Raw genomic sequence first — 24754 nt, forward strand, 5'->3', positions numbered from 1 at the left:
GTTCGATCCCCGGGACCGGGGTGACTGGAGATTGGTCAGCCATAACCCCCTGTCCGTAAAAACACAACGTTTTGAAGTATTTTACAGAGTAACAGAGGTTAACATTGTTTGTTGTAGACCCCAAGACCACTCGACGTCTGTAGCCCCCAGATAAGTAAGTAACTCCTTGTTTCAATCGAGAAACTCATTCGCTACGGAGCGGAACTTCGGAATGGGAACGTTCAAAATAAGACGAAGCATCTTGAGAATTTAGAATAGTGCTTTGAACTATACTCGAGGTATAATAGATTGTGATTTTCAAAAATTCTACAAGTAGGCTTCTGCCAAAGATCAGTTTAATGTTGTTAACGTGCAATGAAACAGCTTTCAACTACCATTCAATTTGTTGTTTCCAAAAAGTTCCATATGAAATTGAACATATTTTCACACATTGTACAAATATTTTCTCAACCTATAGAAACGGAGATGTCTAAAAGCTTCACAGATAACGTTAGAAATAAGTTAAAAAACCAACGAAGTGTAAATTCAGTTATATCAACAACTGCCGTTGAATTGATTCATAGATTTAACAATCTAGTCATATAATTTATCGCGTGTATTTTTCATAGTTCTGCAGTTTTGGTGACATGAGAACTTCGTTTTTATTTAGAAAAATTGCCAAACTACCTGCCCTGTATGGGTATGTATCTCTTTCCAGCATCAGCATCATTTTTTGTATTTTTTTTCGAAGCTACTTTCAAACATGGACACACAAGAACATGTAGAGCTTACCGAAGGCATTGTGTAATCAACTTTATCGTAGAAAACGGTTTTGTTTTTATCAAAAAATATATTGTTGCGTACTTACTGGATTACCATTGCGCAAGGGCGGTATGGTGAATACATTCTCAACTTGCCTAACGCCAACAAATTGCTTTCAATATTGGTTAGAATTCCCTGACTATCATATAAGATAAGCTGCCATAAGACTTCAGCTATAGGGGAAAAATGATGGAGTTTTACTCCTGAGTTCGGTGTGGTTATCACGGCTATAATAATGTTACTTTTATATTCGTTCTATGGAACGTGGTGTATTGCCTTGCTACTGAGCTTGGCTTTTGATACCAATTGCCCATTTCTGCCTGTCTCAATTTAGTCAATTCCCTGCTAACGCTACATTGTTGGTAATTATGGTGTAAATATTAATAGTAATGTTAATGTTGCTGTAGGCTTAGGCGGATTTAGTCTTCGTTGCATTTTTTGCTTTTACCTTTGCTTTCGACATAGGTTTGGACTATGATTTGAGATTTTCACGTGTCTCCCATGCATTGTTTTTCGTTTTTGTTTTTTCATTATTTTTTCTAATATGTACTAACAGAAAATATGGTCGTATATATCTGCATGGCTGTTCACATTACATGAAAAAATACCTGTAGAAGGATATGGGAGTACAGGAAGAGCAAACACATAATACATGTAATAAAATCATATATTTTATTAGGAAAATTATGAACGAACGCACAGTTGCAATAGGTTACAAACGAGGAAGAAAGCAGACAAAAAAAGAACCGACAAGAAGTGAATTATAGCAATATTGAACGAATCAAACATAGACAATAACACCCGAGAGTAAACTAAAAACTTTGCACAACATAAACCTCCGTTCTATCCCTAAATTTTGACTCTGAGGCAGATTGTTCTACAGCTAACGTTCGCACACGAAGTGTCCCTCTCACATAATAAAAAATTATGTAATAATATGAATAGATACACTCGGTTTAGGTTAAAAGAATATTTCTGCTAAACTGCCGTACAGAAGAATGTTTATGAGTGATTAAGCCAAACTTTTGCCAGTGTCAATCATAGAACGGCTATGTCTTGGCTATTTGCTCGAAAGCACATAGTTTGATCTGCCCAACACATATAAAAAACAACGTACGAATGATAAGTATATCTACATGTGCCAGATGTATGATTACCTACTAGAGTTAAATCGATTTGCTTGTAAAATAATAATTTAAGTGCACTACAAAGATAATTTTACTGTTCGCTGCTCTCAAACTGCTAATTAACTGCTCGATCTAGTTCAAAGAATTCCCGAGGCAAAACATGAGATTGCTACAGCAAACTCTGTTTGCCCTTTGCTGCACTGTTTATTTCTTGCTATTGTTTATCTCTGTTCAAAGAAGCTTGTTTTCCTAATACATTTATTGCTCGTCCTATACATCTGCCTCCTTCACCCCCGTTTTACTTAAACTTCTAATTATAGATGCACATCGTCGATATCCCATTCTCTTTAATCGGTTGATAATCAAATGTAATAAACCTAAAAATTAGATGTGTATGCAACGGCTTTGCGTTTTATTAACAACCGTCCAATTCATTGTGTTAAATCAAAGAAGTCGTGAAATGTAGTAGAGAAGATTTGGAAAAGCTTGTTTCCTCCCTTTTTGTGTCTTCAGTGCGTTGCTATTATTGACGAGGCTCTATTGATGGTTAGTTCTTTCAGCGTAATGACCAAACACAATGTTGTATGATTTGTTGTTTTTTTGTTTGTGGCTATGGTAAATTGTTCCTGATGTTCTTGTCAATTGATTCCTTCGCCTAGTTTTCTTCCAAGTCATTTTTCAGTGCCTTGCTTTCATGTATATCAATAATAACAATAAAAATCATTTCGCAACTAATCCATATTCATCCGTTGCCATCTGTTTTCTTTCTTACCTTATTACTACTGGTTAATGGAAGGAAGCCTAACAGCAAGAGATATCCACTTCAATCGTTAGAGAAAAACAACAAATCAAACATTGTAAAAGTGTGCCGCTTGTTCCAATTGGATTGTGATTTTTGAACAAATGAGAAAACTGTGGGCGCTTTCTCAAAACAAAGGTGAATGAAAGTCGGGAAAGCGAACCCCGAACGCCAGAACGGACTAATACATCAAAAACAACCTGCAAAACGTAACCTATGTTCCACCACACGTTTGTGAACAATTGCAAAAGTACACATAACTAAACTAACGTTTATGCATAACGGAAAACAACATCCTTCGATAACCACCTACTGCGTACCTCATACCGTGTGTTATTCATGCTGTGTAAGACACTAATAGGTTTCAAATTGAAAAACTACATCTTTCCATACGGCTGATAGCTTTCGAAATAGATCACTATCTATCATCGTGTACAACCCGTTTATTCGGCCCTGTCCTGTCTGTATCCTTTCGTACAATTCTAACCTAAAGAAAATGTGTAACGATAGAACCGAAGTTTTCTGCCCTGTTAGTATATGTGGGAGGTAATTGCTTTCTATTCAAAGGGTATGCGGTATGTTGATGTTGTACCCTAACGCCATTCGTTAAAGACTGTGACATACACACAGGGAATAGAGAGGATTTTTTTAACATTCGCTTGGATTTCACGTTTACTCTCTCTCTCTTTCTCTCTCTTTTTCTCTCTCTCTCTCTCCTTTTCTTCCTTTCTTTCTCTTTCTTTCTCTTTCTGTCTCTCTCTCTCTCTCTTTCTCTCTTCTTACCCTTTGCCATGGAAGCGAAATGGTATTGATAACTACGTTTTATAATGTATATGTATGAATTGTTTTAAAGGGCTGTCTTTACCAAACGAACGAAAAAGTCAAACAGGCTTAAGATGTGCTTAGCTGTTTCTGGAAAAAATTATCAATCTGCTAGCGGCAGAATGTCTATACATTTTTTCTGGTTTGGCACGGCAAAGGCCTAGAACAGCGCTGCTATTTTGCATTAATGTATGAATTGTTTTAAAGGGGCGTCTTTACCAGACGAACAAAAAAGTCAAACAGGCTTAAGATGTGCTTAGCTGTTTCTGGAAAAAATTATCAATCTGCTGGCGGCAGAATGTCTATACAGTTTGTCTGGTTTGGCACGGCAAAGGCCTAGAACAGCGCTGCTATTTTGCATTAATTGGCGCCTCTTTTCCCGTTGCACATTTTTTTACATGTTCTCGAACTGGTCTACGCGGCGTTTGGTATTGCCCTTGCGGATTTCGCGTAACGTCTTGTACTTGTCTCGTCCCTGGCGAACATTTTCGCGGTGAATCTTATCGTTGGGCGTTTCCATCGTGTCATCGCGCGACAGGGCGAGATCTTGTTTAAGGGCCTATAACGATTTGTTGATGTAATGACGAAAAAGGAATTATGTGAACGTGAGAAAGAGTAAATTAATTATACAGTAATTAATGCAGAATTTGTAAAATTTATTCACCTTCAGTTGATCCTGCAAACGTTCATTACGTTCAGCTAGTGTGCGTCTCTCCTCAACTGGGTCCTTGATATGTTCGTCCGTGTCGAAATCTTTGGAGAAATCCTGTTCACCGTTTTCACCATTCATCAGTTCTTCTTCGTTATCCTCTTCCTCCTCAACGTGATGATGTTTGGGGGTAGTAGTAGCTGCTTGCAGTGCCGCCGCCGCTTCGTTCTGTGCCATTCGTTATTATGGTGAGAAAAAATAATATGTGGAAAACAATTGTTTGTATGATTCAGTAACGGTGCAACCGCAGTATTAGGAACAAAGGTTTGTTTAAAGTATAGTAAGTGTAAAGTAACAAAATGTATGCACTATCAGTTACTTTTTGTGGCCATGAATAAATCTAGTATAACCATGTAACGGTCGCAGAACCTTCCCACTCACAGTCCCCATGTGCCTTTTTTTAATTTAAAAAAAACAAGAAAGGAGGTGTGGTAACTTTACTGAGTAGAACGAACGTGTTACTTGGACTAATGATAAATGTTACTTTACAAATTTCTCTCGCAAGCTAAATCATGCATTGTATAATGAAACAGTACACAAGTAATAAAACAGGATACAGCGATGAAACGTTACGAGAAAGGTACACTACACTATAATATTACTTGGATGAAAATGTATTAGTAGTTGGTGTTCCCGGTAATCTGTGAAGTTTTTCTATTAATTTATGTTCCATCATTTTCCAGCCACTTTCATTCTGACACACTTGCGTTACGATATCAAATGGTGATTGAAAATCGTGACAAAAAAGGCAAAAGAGACGGAGTGCAGAAGGAACGCGATACATACTCTGCCTGGTACTACCTGTTTCCTTATCGCCTCTTCAACCTCCTCGTGCAGCCGCTTGGTTTCTGAGTCTTTCAGCGAAACTTCTTCCTGGATCTTTTGCATCTCGAGCTGCTTGATGCGTATTTCCTCTTCAAGCTTCGCTCGCTCAGTGGCCTCCATATTCTTTGTTTCTTCGAGGCGCTGCATCATCTCATGTAATTCGTTTTGCCGCTGTTCCAATTCTTCCTTTGCTGCCTGCACCAGATTCAGTTGTTCTTGGAGCCGGCGGATCGTGTCCTGCGCCTCGCTCAAATTTGCTTGCTTACGCTCCATTTCCTCTTGCATCGAGCGCAATCGATCCTCGTACTCCTGCTGTTTCTTTTCCGCTCGCTCGCGTGCGGCCAGCGCTAGTTGCAGTTTCTCGCGCTCCTGCTGTTTGGCATTCTTTTCATCACGGGCTTGCGCTTTCATCTGCTGCACATCGATCGTGTCGGGCTTGCGGCGGCGCATATAAAGCTCATGGTTGCCCATGCACAGCGCTAGGATACGTTTGTTGATACGGACGCGCGGTGCGAAGAACACAAAATCCGGTGCTTTCTTATCAATGGGCTGTAGAACAGATGCATGGCAAGAGGGCAAGAAAGAAAAGGAAAAAGTGCGAATGATTGGAAGTACGTTCATACTAATTTTTCGTAGACTTGGACGAAAGTTCCAACAGGTTGTGCTTGTTTACCTTGATAATGAATTTGCGATCATTAAATGAAATGTTACGAATCTCTGACCACGGAAACCCGATCTTCGGAGTGAGGCGGTCGTCCTTCTCGTAGATGTTCAAACCGAGAGCATCGACACCGAGCCAAAGTTCTGTGCCCTTTTTGTTACGAATCTCGAAATAGTTCACACCGTACATTTCAAGATCTTGTGCAATCTTCAGGTACTCCATCATAGCATCTTCACGTAGTAAACCACGATGCTCTTGCCACCAGGTCGTGATGGAGTTCTCCCACTCGTCCTTTGACATTTTGTGCTGGTCGATTACACTGATCAGATAAGCCAAAGATAGGAAAATGTAAGGCAATGATAGAATAAGATATATGCACCCTTTTTGGGACGGGAGCTGGGCGTTTACCGTTGTGGAAGTAGCCGATCTTTCGCCAGGAAGCCGGGCACGTGAGTTCCCTTGTTGTAATCGCCATGGCGTGCCTGAACAGCGTATGATGCCAGCAGGACGGACGTTTCCGGCGGGCAATAGATTTCGTCTGACAGGATTGCGTTCTTTACCTGCAGATAGAACAGGCGTAGCGTAATATCCTGGATCAGCTCCTCGGCGACATCCTCGGGGTAGAATTTGGCGCGAAATTTGAATAACAGCGGATCGCCTTTCTGCACATCTTGGCTCATCACCTATTAAAATGACCAAAGGGCGATACAAATAGAACAACATTAAATGGTTTCGCTTTTTGAAGTTGTGGTTCTTTTGATGTAACAGTTGTGCAATTAGTTGATGTCTGCGCGTTGCAGGCTGAAATCAATTGTCGATACTTATTGTAAAACAGGTGTATGTGCTAATCAATTCTAAACACTTTTTTAACCTTCAACCCCCGTTTCTCAGGAACTTATTCTACACACAAGCTTTACCCATTTGGAGAACGGTGTCGATCCTGTCTGCCTCGCGCAGTTTTCGTTGATATTGTTCAATCGACGTGCAAGGAGGCAAAATGTCATAAATGCAGCATAAGAAAAACGAGAGAGAAAGAAATATATGCTAATTCGCTGGTGTGTGTGAAGTGATGATGTGAAAACGAGGACAGCTTCAGTTTTTTTTTGTTGTTGGCGAATATCTGACGCACAGCACAATATGACCGGCTAGTGGCTGAGTCATTTTGTTGAGTCCTAATCGCAGGACTCAACAAAATGACTCAATAACGAATTGTTATCAAGTAGACACATTGTGCACACACAGTACACAAGAATATCAAGAGTGTGGCTTTCATGAGCTGTGATAAATACGGCCCTTTCCTCTAATGAATGTAAAGTGAATAAAGTGTATGTTCCAAACCGCAAAGGATGTTCCGATGATGTTGCGTAGATTAGATGAGATCCAGCTCATCATCACTCACTCAACATTGTTGGGTGTCTTTCGTTCTGCTCAGTAACCAGAACATTGGCTCGCCAATTGGTTTCGAAATATCGACATTGAGATTGGCGACACTGCAGCCAGGGACAGTGGACATTTCTTGTCCCTACAATCAATCGATGTGCACAATCGATTAAACAAATACTTAGATTGTGATGTACAAACGGAGATTGAAAGAGGGTTATCCATACTCTATACATTTGCGAATCCTACGTATTCCAATATTCGATATACAAAGTTTGCGACGTGTTTTAAGAGCGAGCTCACACAAGCCTCATCATGATGTCTATTGATGTCGTCGATTGTCGACGTGATCATGTCGTCATGATGTCGATTCCAATAAGTGATGGTAGCTCGGTGGTGGATCGAAACATATGAAAAAGCAACCATAGGAAACTCGACTCGAGAACTCTGTGAAGCCGAAGCCGAAGGGTACGAGAAAAAAAGAAACTTTTCTATCCTTCCGGTAAGAATAAGAGGGATGTGACTGCAATACTGTAACTTCAGTTAGAACAACGCAGTGACGCCACCGCTCTATGCGTTCTCTCTTACCAAATCGTCGTCATCCGAGTCAGAGTCTTCTATTGGTCCACGACCTGCTTTGAGGCCTTCATTGCTTATCGTTGCACCGGCGTCGGCATCAGCGTCCGTTTGGTTGCTGACTCCGCTCCGTTCGGTTCCGGTGGGGGTGCGGAGTAAACGATGATGATGGTGTTCGATGTTGCGCTTGATTATTTTGCCTATCTTTTTCATATGCTTACAAATGATGTTTTCCGGCTTTCCGTAGATGGTTTCGTTTTGTTACATTGCGGCAAACATTGCGCGTAAGAAGATCGGAGCCCATCAGGACGAATGCCATAACATGAAGATTACCATAGATTAACCAAAAATAGCACTCCAGTCGTTCACGATTCGTTGAAACAATAAACAAGATTCTACGCTACAATCTTAGCAGTTTTAGTTTAGATAACGCGCAAAGATTTAGTGTTCAGTCAGTCAGCAAAATCAAACCTACTGCTAGCTTAACGCGACTGCGAAGTGGAAATGTATAAACGAAGTTGTCGAACAAAGCAGACGTTCGCAGCAACTAAGAGTACGGTTTGTATGTGCTATGCGCTTTACGGCGATCAACAGAGAGAGTTCGAGTCTGCAGCTAATTCTGTTTGCAACTCATATGCTGGCCCGGCGGCAACGGCTTAAAGTGACGCTAATATCCCATCGCTACATTGGGACTACTGTAAGAAGATTGTACGTTGACGGACTATGATTTATACCCTTGTATGAAACCAGATGGTACACACGTGCATCACACATCAGATGCTTAAGAATTTGGTCCGTATATTGACTTGTGTTTTTTCTTATTTCTTATTCGTTTTACTCTCTTTCGTTCTTGCTTTCCTTTCTCTTTCTCTCGTAATCTATCTTCGACTACATGAAGCTACTTGGAAGCGTACTATAAAAAATCGGTGACATCATTATAATGTGTTCGTGAATTGCCCATCAAATCAAATCATGGCGAGTCATGTAAGAAAGGATAGTTAGCTCGGTAATCTCGGGCTCACGTCAGGGTTTGAGGAGCAAGCAGTAGACAATCGTAGGCTGCAGATAAACGAGAACAAGGCCAAATTCCCGAAGGCATCATCAGCAGACCTGCTAACAATGCCAGGGCGCATACATGTGGATGATGCACTAACGAGCGATGGCCGGTGACCGAAAGTTCGTAGTCGTCTCACATACGCCTCTAAGATTCTGTCCAAAACGGACGAAAAAAAGCCCGTCCAAGAGGACATTGCTTAGATTAATTGTTACCCCTGTACGGGACAATGTGGAGGGGCCGATACAGTAGCGAACTGTACAACAACCTTACTGTGTCTTACTAGCAATAAGTGTCTAGTACTTTACAAGGTAAATAAGATAAGCTATACATAACATACACTGGGCATGTTTCTAGTAATTACCCAAAACAAACAGATACACACTGAGTTTCTTACCTTTTTGTACAGCTTAATCCAGGTGTTGTCGCCTTTCGAGTCTGTATACTGTAGCCCGAAGAACCAGACCTCGCGCAGACCGATCGTCTTCACAACCTGGTCGAACAACTGCTTGCCTGTGGTTCCTTGTTGGATCGCGAACTCAAGCTCGGCGTCCATTGTCGTGACGCGTACGTTCATCTGAAAACGGAAACGGAAGAAACCAAACGTAAGTGTATTGATAAATACTTTGCGCACTGCTCTGTATCGCAGAGTCAGTAAAGTCAGTAAAGCAATAGATTCAGACACATGGACTGCAGGCTATAACTTGAAATGCAATGATGAAAGAGGGTTAGGTTCAAAAGAGAAAACTCAGTAACCCGAAAAACATCATTGCATAGTATTATGGGCAAGGTATGCGACATTCAAGTGAATTGAATTTGATCGTAATGTAGATGCCCGTGAGCCCGTGCTATTTTCAGCCCTTGATGCTTTGGCACATCCGGCAAAATGTAATCTGAGTCACATCCGCGAAACAAAAATATGTGTTATGTACAAAAAGGGAAAATAACATTTTCATATGAAGCATATGAACAATGCAAAGCAATTGAAGTTTACTGAAAAGCTGAATTTCGCACGAAGCTAGTCCACCGCGATAAGGTTGTTTCGTCTTTACGCCTTGTTACGCCGGGCAAAAGCAAGGCGGGAGAGGGTGGAAGCGCTGCTGGCAGGCGACACTAAGATTCGCGCGACACGTGATTCATACGCCAACGTGTCACTATGTCATGGGTCACGTATGAAATATTGTAAAAAAAACGTACGGCGACGGAAAAACACTCAACACAACGGCATTGTAGTATATGAGAAAAATACTTCCATAAATTGCTGCAATGCTACGAGCAGCGGGCATTCCTGTCGAACGTTTCATTCCGATGCTGATTCATTTAACATTTTTGACACATTTATATACACAACAATGATAAAACGAACTGACCTCTAACTGCTGCAAACTAAATTACTTTGTTGAGGCAAGAGGCCATCTCCATCTTAGCTTCCAAGTGACTGTGAATGAGTCATGGTTATATCAATGGAATTACGTTTACGAGTTTGTTGTTCGCCCTACACGTTTTTAGTGTCCCCATGGGAGTAGGATAACAGTTTAACCTTGAGGTGATGCCGCAAACAGCTTACCTCGTACAAGCTTTATCAATAGTATATGACTAGTTCGATTTCGGTACATGGAACGACTTTGACAGCGTAAAGGCAGCTCGATTGGCAATCTGTATCTGCCCTCAGTTCCTTTCTCATAAACCATCCCACGAACTTTGATAGATCACAGAAGCAATTTGATGATGCATGATTTACCTAATATGAAGGTGTTTGCTTCCATCTGATTGCATGCTAGTAGAGAGCATCAAGAAGTTTTACTGTACACTAGCTTTCTCTGCGAAAACAGGCATATGAGCGGGCGGCCCCCTAATCTAATTAGTAGGTAAATTGACAACAGCAAACACGTGCGCAACGTACCCAGAACCTAGAACGGCTGATACACCAGAAAAGTCGTTTGTTTCAAATCTATCAAGGAGAGGTGCAGCTTTTGGCTTTCCGCATGTGTAACCTATATTTGGGCACATGCTTGAAGTTGTTCGATTGAACAAGAGGAGCAACCTGATAGAAACCCGTCCGTAGAGGCGGTTATTTTATTCGTACTTTTGCGAAGGTCACCATAGGCGACTTGATTTTTAAGAATCTTATTTACTCAAAAACTCATGCTAAACATGCTAATACACAGACTGTGCGGTTGTGAAAAGTTGCCCATGCACAGCGCCCTCGAAACCCCAAATCAAAAACTAGAGTTCCATGTTGAAAGCGCAGAGCGCAGCCATCATTGCCAGAACGCGCGTTCGCACCTCGCAAGTTCGTAGACCAAAGCACTCGCTGTGTTTCGGAGTTGTGTCATTCTCATCGGTTTTCAAGCAGGTTTCAAACGAACGAACAATTCTTTCAATGTGCGCAGCAATATCATTATTCGTATCGCTGTTATCCTTATCAAGCTAGAAACAGCATCAGGAACAGGATGCTATGCTATAAGTCCGTCGTAGGCATGGGACGGGCACATTCCTGTAGTTTCTCCTGTTAAGCGGCTGAACAATCGACAAACGAACCGGTGTCATAGTCATAGTGGCTGCCGCTAATCAAACAGAACCTGCAGAGAGCTGCAAGAAATCTTTTCTGCGCCCCGAGTGTTGTGCGCGGGGAGTGAGTTACGGAAACGCTGCTTACCATTTTGTTGCTGGCAACCATTTTGCGAAAAATGCGGCACTTCTGAGGCACTGTCAGGAACACGAACACATACACACGCGAGCACTTGTTTCAGAGTTCTCTCGTAGCGTCGGGAAGAACGGGTTGGTCAAGCAACAAACGCAACTGTTGCGCTAAGCCGCAAAGAAAACCGAGGCGAGGGTTCCCCGCCGAGATAATACTTCTTTCACCCGGTGGACACACAGGCGGCAATAAATTCTGGCGCCGTTGGTTTATAGGTTACTGATAGTAGTGGGTGGTGGTGCTGCTGCTGGATGGATCTATCGAGTTTCGTTGGTGTGCTGAACGAGAGAGGATGTGGATGAAAACTGCGGCAGAACTACTCGAGCGAAATGATTACAGAAGACTGACGCGAGAAGACACGGCAGCGGGAAGCAGGTGTTTGTTCGTGGTGGCTTGCTGAGCCGCCGCCGCCGCCGCACGCAGACGTAGACAGCTTAGCGGTCTCGGCAAAATTGCTCAACAGCTCTCATTCACGCACACAAGTACGCGTATACCACAGGTAACACTCAGGGGCAAATTGCATTCCTTTTGGATTTCTAGCTTGATTCTCGGTTCTCCGAGAATTCTCGTTTAATGCAAATACGAGTACCGAAGAAAATGCAAGAAACCCCACCACCCCCCCCCCCCCCCCCCACTTGAAAGAGGAAGAGGGAAAGCATAGTGCACAGAGCACGCTGTTGGATGCATTCAAAGCAGACAAAAGAGATCAGTTTCGGGCTTCACACGCAGCAGCAGCGTAAGAGCCGAACGCAGCCACCGTTCGAAGCAGCCACAGTACGCAGCCACTGGAAATAGGGGACGCAGAGCGAGATGAAATACCAATTCCGCGTTGATTGTTGCTCCCTCCAATGTCGCTGCCGTCAGTCAGTCACACCATCCATAGGCGAGAGAGATAGATTCCGTCACACGGCTCACCGAGGAGAACCGAGATTTAAGCAAAAAGAAATAAAACAGGGAAACACATACCATCCTGGAGGCTGGGGGCACTCCACTCAAACACACTCAATGTACACACGATCGAAAAACCGGATTGGGTGACAAAACAAGCACAGCGCGATCCCTGTACAGGAAGAGGCACTTTAAAATGTCCTTTCTCTCTCTCTCTCTCTCTCTCCCTCTCTCTCTCTCTCTCTCTCTCTGTCCTTGTGTTCGGTCTCGCTTTCATTCCCTTTGCCCTCCAACAGTGGGATGCCACCGAAGGCTTCAACGGCCGTCGCCGCCGTCGCCGAAGGTTAGAAAGTGTTTGTAAAATGAGCAGGAGTGTCGAGAAAGTTATAGCTTCGAGTAACGAACGAACACAACTCTCCTGGTAGTGCAGCCTCAGACAGATGATGGCTACATGGTAAATATATGCGGGACAAATAGGGAATCTACAAAAAAAAAGCACACACGTTTGGCAATGGATTCGTAACACTTGTCAGCAACCGATGTCTGCCAGCTCCGAACGCAACTCAAGAACTGACTCGAGGCGGCTGCTTGACGATTACGAGACTGACTGTGGGCTCGACACAGCAGCTTCACACGTTCTTGGTGGCTCTCCTCTTCTCGTTTGATTCCCTACTGCTCTGCTCGCTATTGATCCAGAGTGATGCAGACGGTTTTCGTTTTGTTCGCCAGCTTTTTATCAAATCATTAACGTGTCCCTGTGATTTAGCATCATCGGTCGGGTCTGACAGTCTCCTGGTGATTGTGGAACTCATTTCCTACTCGATTGTCGTTCGCTGATTGGCTTGATTTGGCTAAAGCTGCGAACGTCGTAGAATAGCCCAATTTAACATTTTTGTAATTTTTCAGTCCAATTCAATCTTTACCATATCCCTTTTCTAGGTAGCAGACTCAAAAGCCTTTAAGCGCTACGCTTCCTAAATACTCACGTTTTGCGACAGATCTGACGTCCCATTGGGTGACTTACGGCTGTATTTTCACTACTACCACCATCACTCATCATCATCAGTATAGTGGTCAACATCATCGTCATTACCATACACCGTAAGTAAGCATCATCGCCTGCAATACGCCTGTCACATGGTACCAGCCAGCCAGCCAGCCAGCCAGCCAGCCAGCCAGCCAGCCAGCCAGCCAGATGTTGCTACGTTTGTCACCGCACGTACCAACATAAAACAAACACACACAATTATGCGCAGTGTGTTAAGGAAAATGTCCGCCGTTTTAACAGCTCCTTAACGAAGGGTTTCATTAAATTTGCAACAGAAAAACAGAAATTAGATCGTCCCCTTGGCAGCAGCAGCAATGTGTTCATTCAGCGGCGCTCGCGAGGCGTCCACAGTTCATCGCAGCAAAACCAAAAACTGCGCCACAACAGCAAGCCACCAACCCCTAGACGGTGCGCGGTGGTGTAGTGCTGATGTGGAAAACAGGCGAACTGACGTGCTGTTCTATTTCGGATGTGATGACTAAAGGTGACCGCGTAGCGTATGTAAGCGTTCTGTCACTCATCCCCCATGCTCCCACTAGAGAGGCGCGTACAAGTGTTTTTGAGATAGTCCCGGGGGAAAAAAGGTCACTTCAATAGCCGGGGCCGATAAACGGTTATCGATTACTCACTTCAACTTCCCGGCCGCACTGCAGGACCAGCGACCAAGCTAGATTAAAGCTGAGCTGAGCACACAATTATGCAATCCGGTTATTTTTTTTTTTTTAGCTTCGAGATAGGCCGATGAGCAGAGAACGATTACGAATCTTGATATTGTGCGGAACAAAATATGCTTTGCACTCACGGTCCCCAACCATTAATAAAAGCGGAACGCCGGAGAGCAATTGAACAATGAAATGGTTATCATCTAAAACGTGCACAGACTAGCTCTGTAGCCACCTGCGCGTGATATCACGTGAAACCACCTTCGTCGTGATATTATACCCCACATTCGTCATCCGGACTGTATTTTGTCACTGACGTGCTACACGTCATTTTAGACGACAGTCGGATGGGTTGGAAAAAATTACTAGAAAAAAAGCAAAAAAAAGCAGAAATAGATCACTGATTGATTTTTCCCACTTGGAAACTTTGAAAACTAATAAATGAATGTGCAATTCAATTCAAGTGTTCAACGACGACGTGTTTCTGTTCGTGGGAAGCAGGTAGAAGAATCATACTCCCCAGTTGCAGAGGTGCTCATCCCCGCCTGCTGTGCGATAAGAGAGGAACACACTTTGGAAATGCGTGGAGGTGGTGCCGAACACATTTGGGGGTTTACGTTAATAGACCCCGCCATAGTTGACCTCCTAGGCCCCGTTCTGTTGACCCACTTACGAACGGCACTGCTCTATTGTACTCATGAACGCGTACAAGCTGAGCTGGGAGCTGGGTGGGGGCAGAGCAGAGTGTAATATATTGTACCACCCTGTAACGTTTTATGTTGTACGTGGTTTTTGTGCCTTTTAAAAGCCGCCACCACGGTACACCGCTCCATCGTTTGGGATAGGAACACACTGCTTGGGTTGGCTAGTCATCATCGGGGGCTCAGCAATGCGGTGCCGGGTCTACGGATTGTGCAACAGCAACATGTGAGAATGAACGTCCCAGCAGCAGTACCCGCCATTACGTGGCAATATGTGCTCATCTTGTTGGTAATGTGACACGTGATACTCCCCGGACCAGTTGACGACCATTTACAACAGCAGCCTCCGCGGCCTCCTCCATCGCTGACCCGAGCCCGCACCATCGTGCATCACACAAGGTAAGGTGCTGGTTGGGGATCGTGCTGAGAAGCATTCTGAGACCAGCCGGCCGCCGCCATGTTGATGATGAACGAAAATTGCCTGCTAATGGGTCAGTCAGGGCTATCGCCAACCGGATCCCAACCCAACTGACGCGTGTGAGGCATCAAAATAAAAGATAAAACACCAGCAACAACAAAAAAGCAACACATCTTTCGACGACGAGTTACGCGACGAGTCCCTGGAAACGGTGCTGCAGGAGTAGGGTATAAGTCGACCCAGACAGTAAAGCATGTCCCCGTTGTACTTTGGTTTTAGTGTTTTAAGCTTTCGCAGGGGGGGGTTTACGCTAAAAATAAAACGGTTTAACAGAGGCAGAGTAGTGCTTTCGTATGTTTTTGGGCCGTTTAGCGCTGTCACAGAGTCACCAGCGTGACACAGCAAACTGCTCGCACGCGCCAAACGGCCATCGGTGCCGCCACACGTCCCCACACACTACCCCCCCGGCCATCCATCCAGCCACATTGGGGAGCTCCCCCGGGCTTGACATTTCTCCTTGTGCCCGATGATGATTGCTCTTCACGGTCACTGTTGCATTCACGCAAAAGCCCCAGCCGCCCCACCCGGCCGGCTTTAGACATGATAACGATGACGGCGATGATCGTCATTGTGTAGGTAGTGGTGCACGCACTACTACCACTACACGCGCCGTGGGGTAAAGCTTTTAGCGATGTGATCATTACCATTTCGGATTCCCGCGTGTGGTTGCGCGGTGCGGCGCTTCGCGTGCGTTCAAATTGGCGCCCGATACAAACAAATCCAACCACAACTGACGACGGGGTTCGTGACTTGATCCCAATCGAGGTTATAGGTACGTCGTCGTCGTCGTCTCGCAGCCAGATCGCTTCACAGCGCCTCCATTGAATGCAGAAACCTACAGCAGTCCGGACGGACGGCCTGCCGGCCGGCTGGCTGGCTGGCTCCCTGCTGTCCGATTTGGTGGTTCGGTGGTACACACGAAACTAGTGCCGTAGAATTGTGTTTTCGGCCCACCCAAGATCCACCACCGCCTCGCATATGTAAGCACAGCACCTGGAAGGCCCCCGCCAGTTGGAACTTGTATGGTGGTGCAATTTCTCTGTCGAATAGTATAATTGCTACACTGTTGCCACGCCACTGGCATGAACTCGTTCGTAACATAGTCGTGCGGCGCCCAGCTTCACAACTCTGCCAGCGCCCTCTGGTTGCGATAATTTTAAGCGCGGTTCGGTTTCTCCAAAACGGGTTGTTACTCATGACGGGCGTTAACACTGCCGTCTGCGCTAGTTTATTCCGGGCTACTCCAGAAGTCCCGCAGTGCCTGGAAGGCACACCAATTTTGACACTCTCCGCCCAAGGCCCAGGGTTATGGCTCGCAAATACACTGCGCGCATCAGCACATACACGGCACGCTGTTGTTTGTTTAACAAAATTGTAATTACCCTGCACGTTTGCCAACTTGTTTGTGCGGATTCTGCGGTATACCGCCCGCTGCTATGCATGTGCAGCTCGTCATTCGCTGCTCGATTGACAACAGGAGTGGCCGGACGTGCCAAAAATTCGACGTCGCGGGTGGAAATTCCGTCCAGTGTAGGTGCGGAGTTTGGCGCGTGCTTATGACACTCGCATCTACGGTGAGCCGCCAGATAACAAGCTACCGAGGTGTTCAAGCTGTTGGCGAAGAGCTCGGCAGAAAGTGAAACTACCATCGGCGGTGGAGAAGGAAAAGAAATCCCACCAATAGCACTATCGAATGCCGCCACCACAGGCATCCGCCTAGCACATGTGGTGTGTACAGAACTGCGATAAGATAGCGAGCATGTATAGTGTAGAAAATAGGCTGTAGTGTCTCAGCCAACATGCTGATATCGCGTGGCGCATCTGCGCGAACACTCTGAGTCATTTCCTCCGCCGGCGCTACGTATGGGTGGGGGTTGCGGGTTGCACACCGCGCACCGTTTGATTCGTGGGTTTTGATGTTGGTGCTCGATAGACTTCTTTTTGGGTAAAAATCTGGCCGACCATTGGTTTGTGCGCGCGACTCTGCCCACTAGCGCCCTGCAATAGAAGGTGTACCACCGCGCACCTTGGTTTGCTCTCTTATCTTTGGGCCTTTGCCGCGGTGTGCTGTCCTACATCATCACATTCCATCGCCCACGGGCGACACAATCACACACGACCGATCTCCGCTAAATTCTTCAGAGGCGTCGAGAGATAAGGAAGGAAGGCTGTAAGGCGGCAAGCAAGGGCGGTTTATCGGTCCGACTCGGGCCGCGTCGACGATAAGGAGATGTTGGGGCTTGCAACAACAGTCAGTGTGTTGTTTTATACGAGCTCCTTTTCATCGGCAAGGTTTCGACTTCTTCTTGCGATAGTGTGTAGATCGGTAGTCTACCCAGACTGTCTGAAACGGTTTAGCCGGAGACTGAAACCAATATGTAACGTCCTTTCCTGTAACGTAACAGAAAATCAAATCAAGTCAGATTGTCAGGAAACTTTCCCTGTTCGGTATCCGGCCATCGCGAGCAGTGGAGGGTATGTAGGCGATACAGTTCCTTCCCTCATTCCACAACTAAAACCTTGGCCCCCCGGGCTGCAACAGAGCCTCTCTCCGCTGCTCGCGCGCTCACTCTGTCTCACTCTGGACGGCCTAGAAAATCTTTGCAAGCTGGTTCTTCGTCCGCCATTCTCATGACAGGATCAGCCCATCGGAGCCTGGCGCGGTGTACACCCTGCACCAAAGTGCAGGTCCTTGTACAGGGCGTACGGGGGGCCGATATTTTTCAGATGTTATTTGAACATTTTGCCAGATTTCAACCGCCGATAGAATCGAACAGAGACTCAGTTTGTAGGTATATGTATGTATGTATGCATTGGTGTGTGTGGCGAGAGGGTTTAATTGCAATGAATTATTGTAAATATGGTAGACATCGCAAATCGGGTAGAATAAACTGCAATAGCACGGATGTAAAAACAATTACATCACCATCAGAAAGCATATCGTCTCGCGGGGCACGGGCCGGGAGAGAGTGGGTTTTTTCCGGGCCATAAAGCGGTAGGGTTGGTGCGATCTGGCGGGTAAAGCGGGACGGGCGGGACGGGCGGGACGGGTGGGAGATGTCGTGTGAGGGCGTTCAAGAGAATTGCTTTGTTGATGAGCTGTTCGCTGGCCGTGACCTCGTGTCTGTTTCGCGTTCGAATAGTGATTTTACCCAAAGGGCATGAGCGGGAGAACAATATACGACAAACACGAGAGATGGAAGCAGATGCATACACTAGCGGATCATCATTCATGCACCTGCAGTCTGCGCTGCGCTGCGCGTCCGCCACGAGGGCAGCGAGAAAATCACACCGGGATGGAACATCGCAAAAACCATGACATCATGGGACCGTGAACGCCGACGACGCGGTAAGCTTTGAGCAAACAGCAAGCGAGTAGAAGCAAACAAACAGCACAAATGCAGACTGATGCGTTTACTGTTTGACGATACCCGAAAGAACGAACTAGGCCGACATTGAGGTCACTGTCGGGATGGATCTCTGCCATTTTCAGCGTTCGCGGATTTTAGAGTTCGGTCAAGTTTTTTACGAGGCTAGGAAAAGTTTATTTACTGTAAATTTCAGGGTCTTCAGGGCGACGATGACGACAACGCGACAACAACGCCAGGAAGTTCCCCCGACGTTTCCTCACATCTGCGGTGTGGGTGACTGGCGATGGTAAAGCAGCAATAGCAGTTGAAAACGATTGGCCGTCTGACGCTGGTTATTGGCTGTTTACATTACCAATGTTTATCTGTCCGTGTCGCCAGAACGAATCTACACGCTGCCGGGCTTCTAAAACCGGTCGGCCACCGACATCCGCCGACAGTAGTTCTGAGAAAAGCGTACCAATCACCCCATGCACCCGTCACGTGAGGTAGGACGGTGACGGCGCAGAGCATGACTCTGCTGCCGGAAGGTCACGGAAAATTTGCAAACGACACAAACAACGGAACCGTGTGATGTGCAAACGATTTCGGTATTCACTGCACGTTACGGCATTGCTCAGAAGAAAAAAAAGATGTTTTCGATGCCATACCGAGCTTGGCTCGTCTGTTTGATAAAATTACGCAAATCGAGTGAGTTGCGATAAGAATATGTTAAAGTTAGTTCGCTTGGCCACCGTCCGCAATCCTGCTGAAGGAAGTACATAAAGGCTGAAGGACATGAAGTTCAATGTTTCCGATACCTACCCTAACCCGAAGGTTACAGTGTAGATTGCTCTGTAGCAGAAAAACATTTCAAATATTTAAACTCATGCTAATTTCTATCTACTCACCGATTTTGGCATTTTGATCGGATTGTTTTTTTATCACTGCGTCTAAATTGAATATGCGTATGTGCTCGATGGAAACAGCAATAAGCAAATTACTACGTCGGGCAGGAAATAATCTGTGAAGGAAAAGAAAACAGGGCGTCACTTTCTGGAAGCAATAGTGAAGGAAGTCTTACAACATTCTGTGGGGAGGGAGGGAGTGTTGTTTTAATGTATGGAACCGGACAGTGTTTTTACTGCGTTACTGCTGACATTACTTATACTGTGTTTAATACCTTGAGACTGAAATCTTACGCGGGATTACACACCACGGCTAATGCTTGATGTCCACAACAATTAGGTTAACTTCTAATGTTCTAGTGGCGACGAAATGACGCATGACCTTTTGAATGATGGAAATTGAACGGGCCGAAACAGCGTCTGTTTTTGATACGTTTGTGTCGATGGCTACCAACGTTCTTTATGCTCACGCACTGTGAAGTAGCGTCTTTAGGTAAGGTTAAATAAATATTTTTCCAATTTAAAATATTGTGGCTTTATAGCTGAGTATTTGCGTAATTTAAAGTTTCAACTATTGTTGTGTATTTTTCATTTTGTTTTCGCTATTTCGTAAAATATTGTTGATCCCTTCATATAGTATTTTTTTTTTTTGATCTACTTAACATGTACAAATCTGTTTCAAATGTGTTGTAAACTAAATACAATCACATTTATCCAAACCTACATTCAAAACAATGTTTTAATAAATAAAATTTAAATAAAATTTTCAGACATTTGTGTGGAATTCTCGTCCACGGTGGACCGGCGATCACTGGCTAACAAAAAAGTGACCAACAACACACTCTGTAGAATGAATGTATGCTGTGAGGTGGTGTTTAGGGAAGTAAAAATCAGAGGTTTACGGTAGAAACACCACGTTCGAGATCGTGGTTTACACGACACTACCACTTGTGGTTTACTATTGTTCACCAAGGCTCATAAAAAAACGAGAGCGAGAGAGAGAGAGAATGGGAGTTAGAGAAAGTGCGTTAGAACGAAAATAGAGAACCGGAAGGGTGCGACCCTGGGTGAATTTCCCCCGTTAAGCGACTTCTGTTCGGTGTGTATTAATGAAATTTTCTGTTAAATAGTTTGAACGTGAGATCAATCCGTTTAAATGGAACTGCTGAAACGCGTGTAATTGAATCTGTTGTGGCATGTGACGATGATGTGGACTGCCTTCCTCCATCACGCTCTTGTGGATGCGTTATTCGTCTTATGATCTACTCGATTTACAATGTATTCAATCCTTCGGTTCGAGAAACCTATTCGCAAAAATTAATACAGCATCACCACATTTCTAACCAATGTCATTGATAATAGATGTTCTGATGGGAATAGATTCTCTTATTTATGTTAGTTAAAAAGGTATTTATGGATGTATGATTACAGCATACACAACAAATAACCAAGCGATCAAGTTCCACATGGCAGACATGATCATACAAAGCCTTACAGAAGTTCAGTGAAAAAAATGTTGAGTGGGGAGTTTGTATGCTGTGGTTGATTGGGAAATTTGAACACCACGTTAGTTAGAGGTGGGCTTAAACTGTTCCATGCAGTGAAAGTTGATTGACGAACGAAGTTTTTCACACTTTCTGCAAGTTGGGATTATTTGTATTTGAAGGTTTTTTTTTGCTTTTAGCACAATGCTGCCACTTCGTTTTACTTATTCTTATTTCATTTTTCGGGCGATGCACAAAAGGCACAGCTACAGCATAAACATTCAAGTACACCACTACTTACCGAAACAGCCTCTGATTTCCAGTGCTGGAAGATCGGTTCGGTTGCTTGATGATGGTTTGTTTGATTTCGTCTTCTCTCTTTCTCTCGCTCTGTTGGACCTCTTCTAACTTTCTCTAACCTCGCACCGTTTAAATCGCGTGTGGAGCCAGGTTTTGACGATTACTACGGAAGCAATACCAACTACAAGTCACGGCTGGTGCGGCACTTGGGAAACACACACCAACGCGTAGTGCAGCCGAAGGCGACTCTTATCGACGTGCACTCTGCACTAGGCAACTTAGTCGGGTTCACTGTGCGTCACTACGTTTAGATACTAGCGTTGTCTGCAACAGGTGGAATACATCACATGAAATAAAACAAAAATGAGAAAAACGTTACACGTATTGAGGATGAGGATTCGTGGTACATTACGCATCGTGTTTTTTCGTCACGCGTTTTCGCGAAATGCACAATGATTTTGGTTTCCGAGATCGGTGTACAATTTCTTTGGGATTTTAGACTGGTTATACTTTTGCGAAGGAAGGCAAAGGTCATTATATGAATATTGTAAATCATTTTTATATTTTCTACGAACTATTTGCTTATTTACTCTAAGCCAATATAACTACCTCACCCCTGCGGGGTATGCTTCATAATTTATAATTTCAATCAGCTTCAAAATCCTTGTTGGCTGTCCCCTGCGCCGTAACGTATTGTAAAGGCCCATATGCTACCGCTATCACATTGTCCTTCGGCAGTATATCCCGGTCAACAGCCACAACAGGCACACCCGATGGGTTACCCGGTGTATAAAACGGAACTTATAAAACACATGTTCTCTCTCTCGCACTTTTTTCAAAATAAAATCTCACTCACTATCCATTGTAGTGAGAAAATTCCTTCGTGCAATGTGCCACACAATGCAAGAGCAAAACGTTGTTTGTGGGCCAGGCAAGAAAAAGAGACACAATAAGTTCGATAGCAATAGAGAAAGCTCGTAGGAGACAGAAAGGAAGAGGGAGAGAAAGAAAGAGAGAGAGTATCAGTGAATTCAGAGTACGGGCACTATGTGAGTGGAGTCGTTATTATTTGCCGGGACAGGTTAAGAAGCGTGCGTGCATTTACGCTTGTATGCTTTAGAGAGCACAACTCTATCGTTGGCTCGCCTTCTGGGTATTGATGTACACGTTACACTTGTTACCTCTGCTCTCACACGAAAGACGGGCTAGTTAGTGAAGGTATTGTGGGTCCGATTCCACCGAAAGCCCATTGGATAGCCTGCCTGTTACGCGAAACATGGGAATGCTGTTTGTACGGAGCGGGAAGGGATGGAAAACAGTGAAGAAGAAAATCAAACAAAGCGAGAAACATGGTGAAATAGAGTGAAAGAGGACGAAAAGAAACGATAGAGCCTAGTGGAAGCTAGACAGAGTCATACAGGAATTCCTTCGCAAGCCAATTCCTTCGCAAGCCAACTCCTTCGACCTGAGGCGTTGTATGCAATCGGGCACCCGATTGGGACACATACGGGAAATAAATGCTCGAACAAATGTAGAAACTCTACGGACTGTTGCTGGCGCTGCCCTCGCACACGAAATTGTCATGAGGCGGTCAGGCATACACAGCAACCGTACTTTCCGGGTCCGGCAAACACTGGACATTTGAATTTGGTCCGTAGTCGCCGACGAAACAGTTCGCCCGCCGGCACCGCCGCTTTATTGAAGACCGGAAGACGCTTTGCCATATTCGTAAAAAACATCCCACTGACATTATCAACAACTGCCTGCGTCACCACAAACACAACCGCATGGCGATGGCTGTCAGTATCAACCCTATCGTTGTCGCTATGTTGTTTATACTTCTAATGGTTTGTTAACGAACAAACAGGCCCCGACTAGGCAACGCCTATACTTTCCAAAGTGAAGGTGCGACGGTGCGGACCGGCAACTGACTTTATTCGCGATGACTGGTTAGTTGCTTTCCACTTTTCAACGCGACTGAACAAAAAACGCTGTTGGAATGAAAGCTACATCCTCTTACACTCTATCTCCCTCTTCCTCGTCACTTGACATAAATGTTAAGCATCAGGACCGTCTCGTCATCCAGAATACAGGTTATGGCTGGAATAGAGCTTAACCAAGCTTAAAAACCATAACCTATGCGAAGGCAACAGTCAGTTACACCAAACGCGGAAACTAATCGAACACGGAACGCTTCACCTCGAAACACTGCTTGCCATGAACACTGGAAAGTGAATACACTTGCGGTTGAGCAAAAAAGAGTTAAAATTAATAAACGAAAACGTACAATCCTTCCTCTTGCTGTGGGAAATCCGAAATACACATCCGTAACCAAGTGACACCTCACACACTCTGCGAAAGCAAACCGTTGAACGTTGGCTTTCCAGTGGCACTCTCCAGCAGCACTCACTGATAAACGTCAGAGAGGTAGCCGTCTGAGTGTCTCCTTTTAATGTGGAAAACTTCTATCATTTGCCTAACACATTTTCCAATCGCCCTATTTGTGGTAGTATTTATCAACCCTAAGCTATTCGGCTCGGGTTTACTACTGTTCTCTTCGTTATTTGTCAAGTAGCAGGCTTTAAACTTGTCACTTTAGGTAACAGTGCACTAAACGGGGAAACCAATCTAAGACGGAATGTTCCACCTCAAAACACAGCTTGGAAGGAACTCTGGAAGGTGAATGCACTTGCGGTTGAACAAAAAACTATTAAATGAATAAACGAAAACGTACAATCCTTCCTGTTGCTGCGGGAAATCCGGAATACACATCCGTAAGCAAGTGACAACTCACGCACTCTGCAAAAGCAAACCGTTGAACGTTGGCTTTCCAGTAGCACTCTCCAGCAGCACTCACTGATAAACGTCAGAGGGCTCCCTGAGTGTCTTTTTTAATGTGGAAAACAGCTATTATGCCTACTGTATTTTCCGAAGAAAAACCTGTTGTTATTGAGCTATCGGCTCTTCAAGAAAAACGCTCTATTGGTACCGGTATTTAGAAACTCTAAGCTACCCGCGTATGAGCGTACAACACTTCTATTCGTTGGTTCTCCTGTTACTGGCCTTAAAATTCACAGTAAAACGGTTTTCAAAAAGTGGCCGACATTTAAAATGTATTTATACTTGTGCCACCTGTATTTTAGATGTTTTAAAAGCTTGCATACCGCATCTTTATATGTTCGTCACAATTAGTTTCCGATGCTGCTGATTCCTACTGTTCCTAACATCCATTTTCCCTTAATTGGTATGGTATTCAATTGTCTTTTTTACAGTCGGTGGCCTTGCCTCTGATAATTTGATTGAATTAACGAATCTTTAAAAACATTGTTAAGAACAACGATACGCGAAATGTTTTACTTCGATTGAACGAATGGACAGCATCGCCTACAAAGGTTTGGGGGTTGGCTTTGAACTAAATACAATGCTATGGTTCAACCAATCAAAGAGTAAAATTTATTTTGCGTATGATCGTACCACCATCAG

At 44.5% G+C, this 24754-nt stretch overlaps 1 protein-coding gene across 3 annotated transcripts; it reads right to left on the reverse strand.

Annotated features, from left to right (window-relative positions):
- Window positions 1-1456: 1456 nt before the first annotated feature.
- LOC131213805 (moesin/ezrin/radixin homolog 1) lies at window positions 1457-23610 on the reverse strand. Of its 3 annotated transcripts, XM_058207939.1 has the most exons (9): window positions 23559-23610; window positions 21273-21595; window positions 19491-19603; window positions 9152-9331; window positions 6153-6427; window positions 5757-6063; window positions 5045-5632; window positions 4214-4426; window positions 1457-4108 (listed from the first exon to the last, which is right to left on the reverse strand). In XM_058207939.1, exons 3-9 carry the CDS (start codon window positions 19500-19502, stop codon window positions 3944-3946), a joined length of 1740 nt encoding a protein of 579 aa, XP_058063922.1. In that variant the 5' UTR covers window positions 19503-19603; window positions 21273-21595; window positions 23559-23610; the 3' UTR covers window positions 1457-3943. The 3 variants fall into 3 exon arrangements, with proteins under 3 accessions (XP_058063922.1, XP_058063921.1, XP_058063923.1); XM_058207938.1 differs by lacking the exons at window positions 19491-19603; window positions 21273-21595; window positions 23559-23610 and adding an exon at window positions 11414-11757; XM_058207940.1 differs by lacking the exons at window positions 19491-19603; window positions 21273-21595; window positions 23559-23610 and adding an exon at window positions 11414-11753 and having other exon boundaries at window positions 5060-5632.
- Between the last annotated feature and the right edge of the window lie 1144 nt (window positions 23611-24754).

Source organism: Anopheles bellator, chromosome X, assembly GCF_943735745.2.
Source record: "Anopheles bellator chromosome X, idAnoBellAS_SP24_06.2, whole genome shotgun sequence".
Taxonomy (NCBI): Eukaryota; Metazoa; Arthropoda; class Insecta; order Diptera; family Culicidae; genus Anopheles; species Anopheles bellator.

Coding starts and splice junctions, on each gene's coding strand:
- LOC131213805 (XM_058207938.1), bottom strand. CDS start 11,434: ATGGTTGCCAGCAACAAAATG. Junction 9,332..11,413: donor TGGTTGCCAGCAACAAAATG/GTAAGCAGCGTT, acceptor TTCCGTTTTCAG/ATGAACGTACGCGTCACGAC. Junction 4,427..5,044: donor AACAGGTAGTACCAGGCAGA/GTATGTATCGCG, acceptor CGAATGGCACAG/AACGAAGCGGCGGCGGCACT.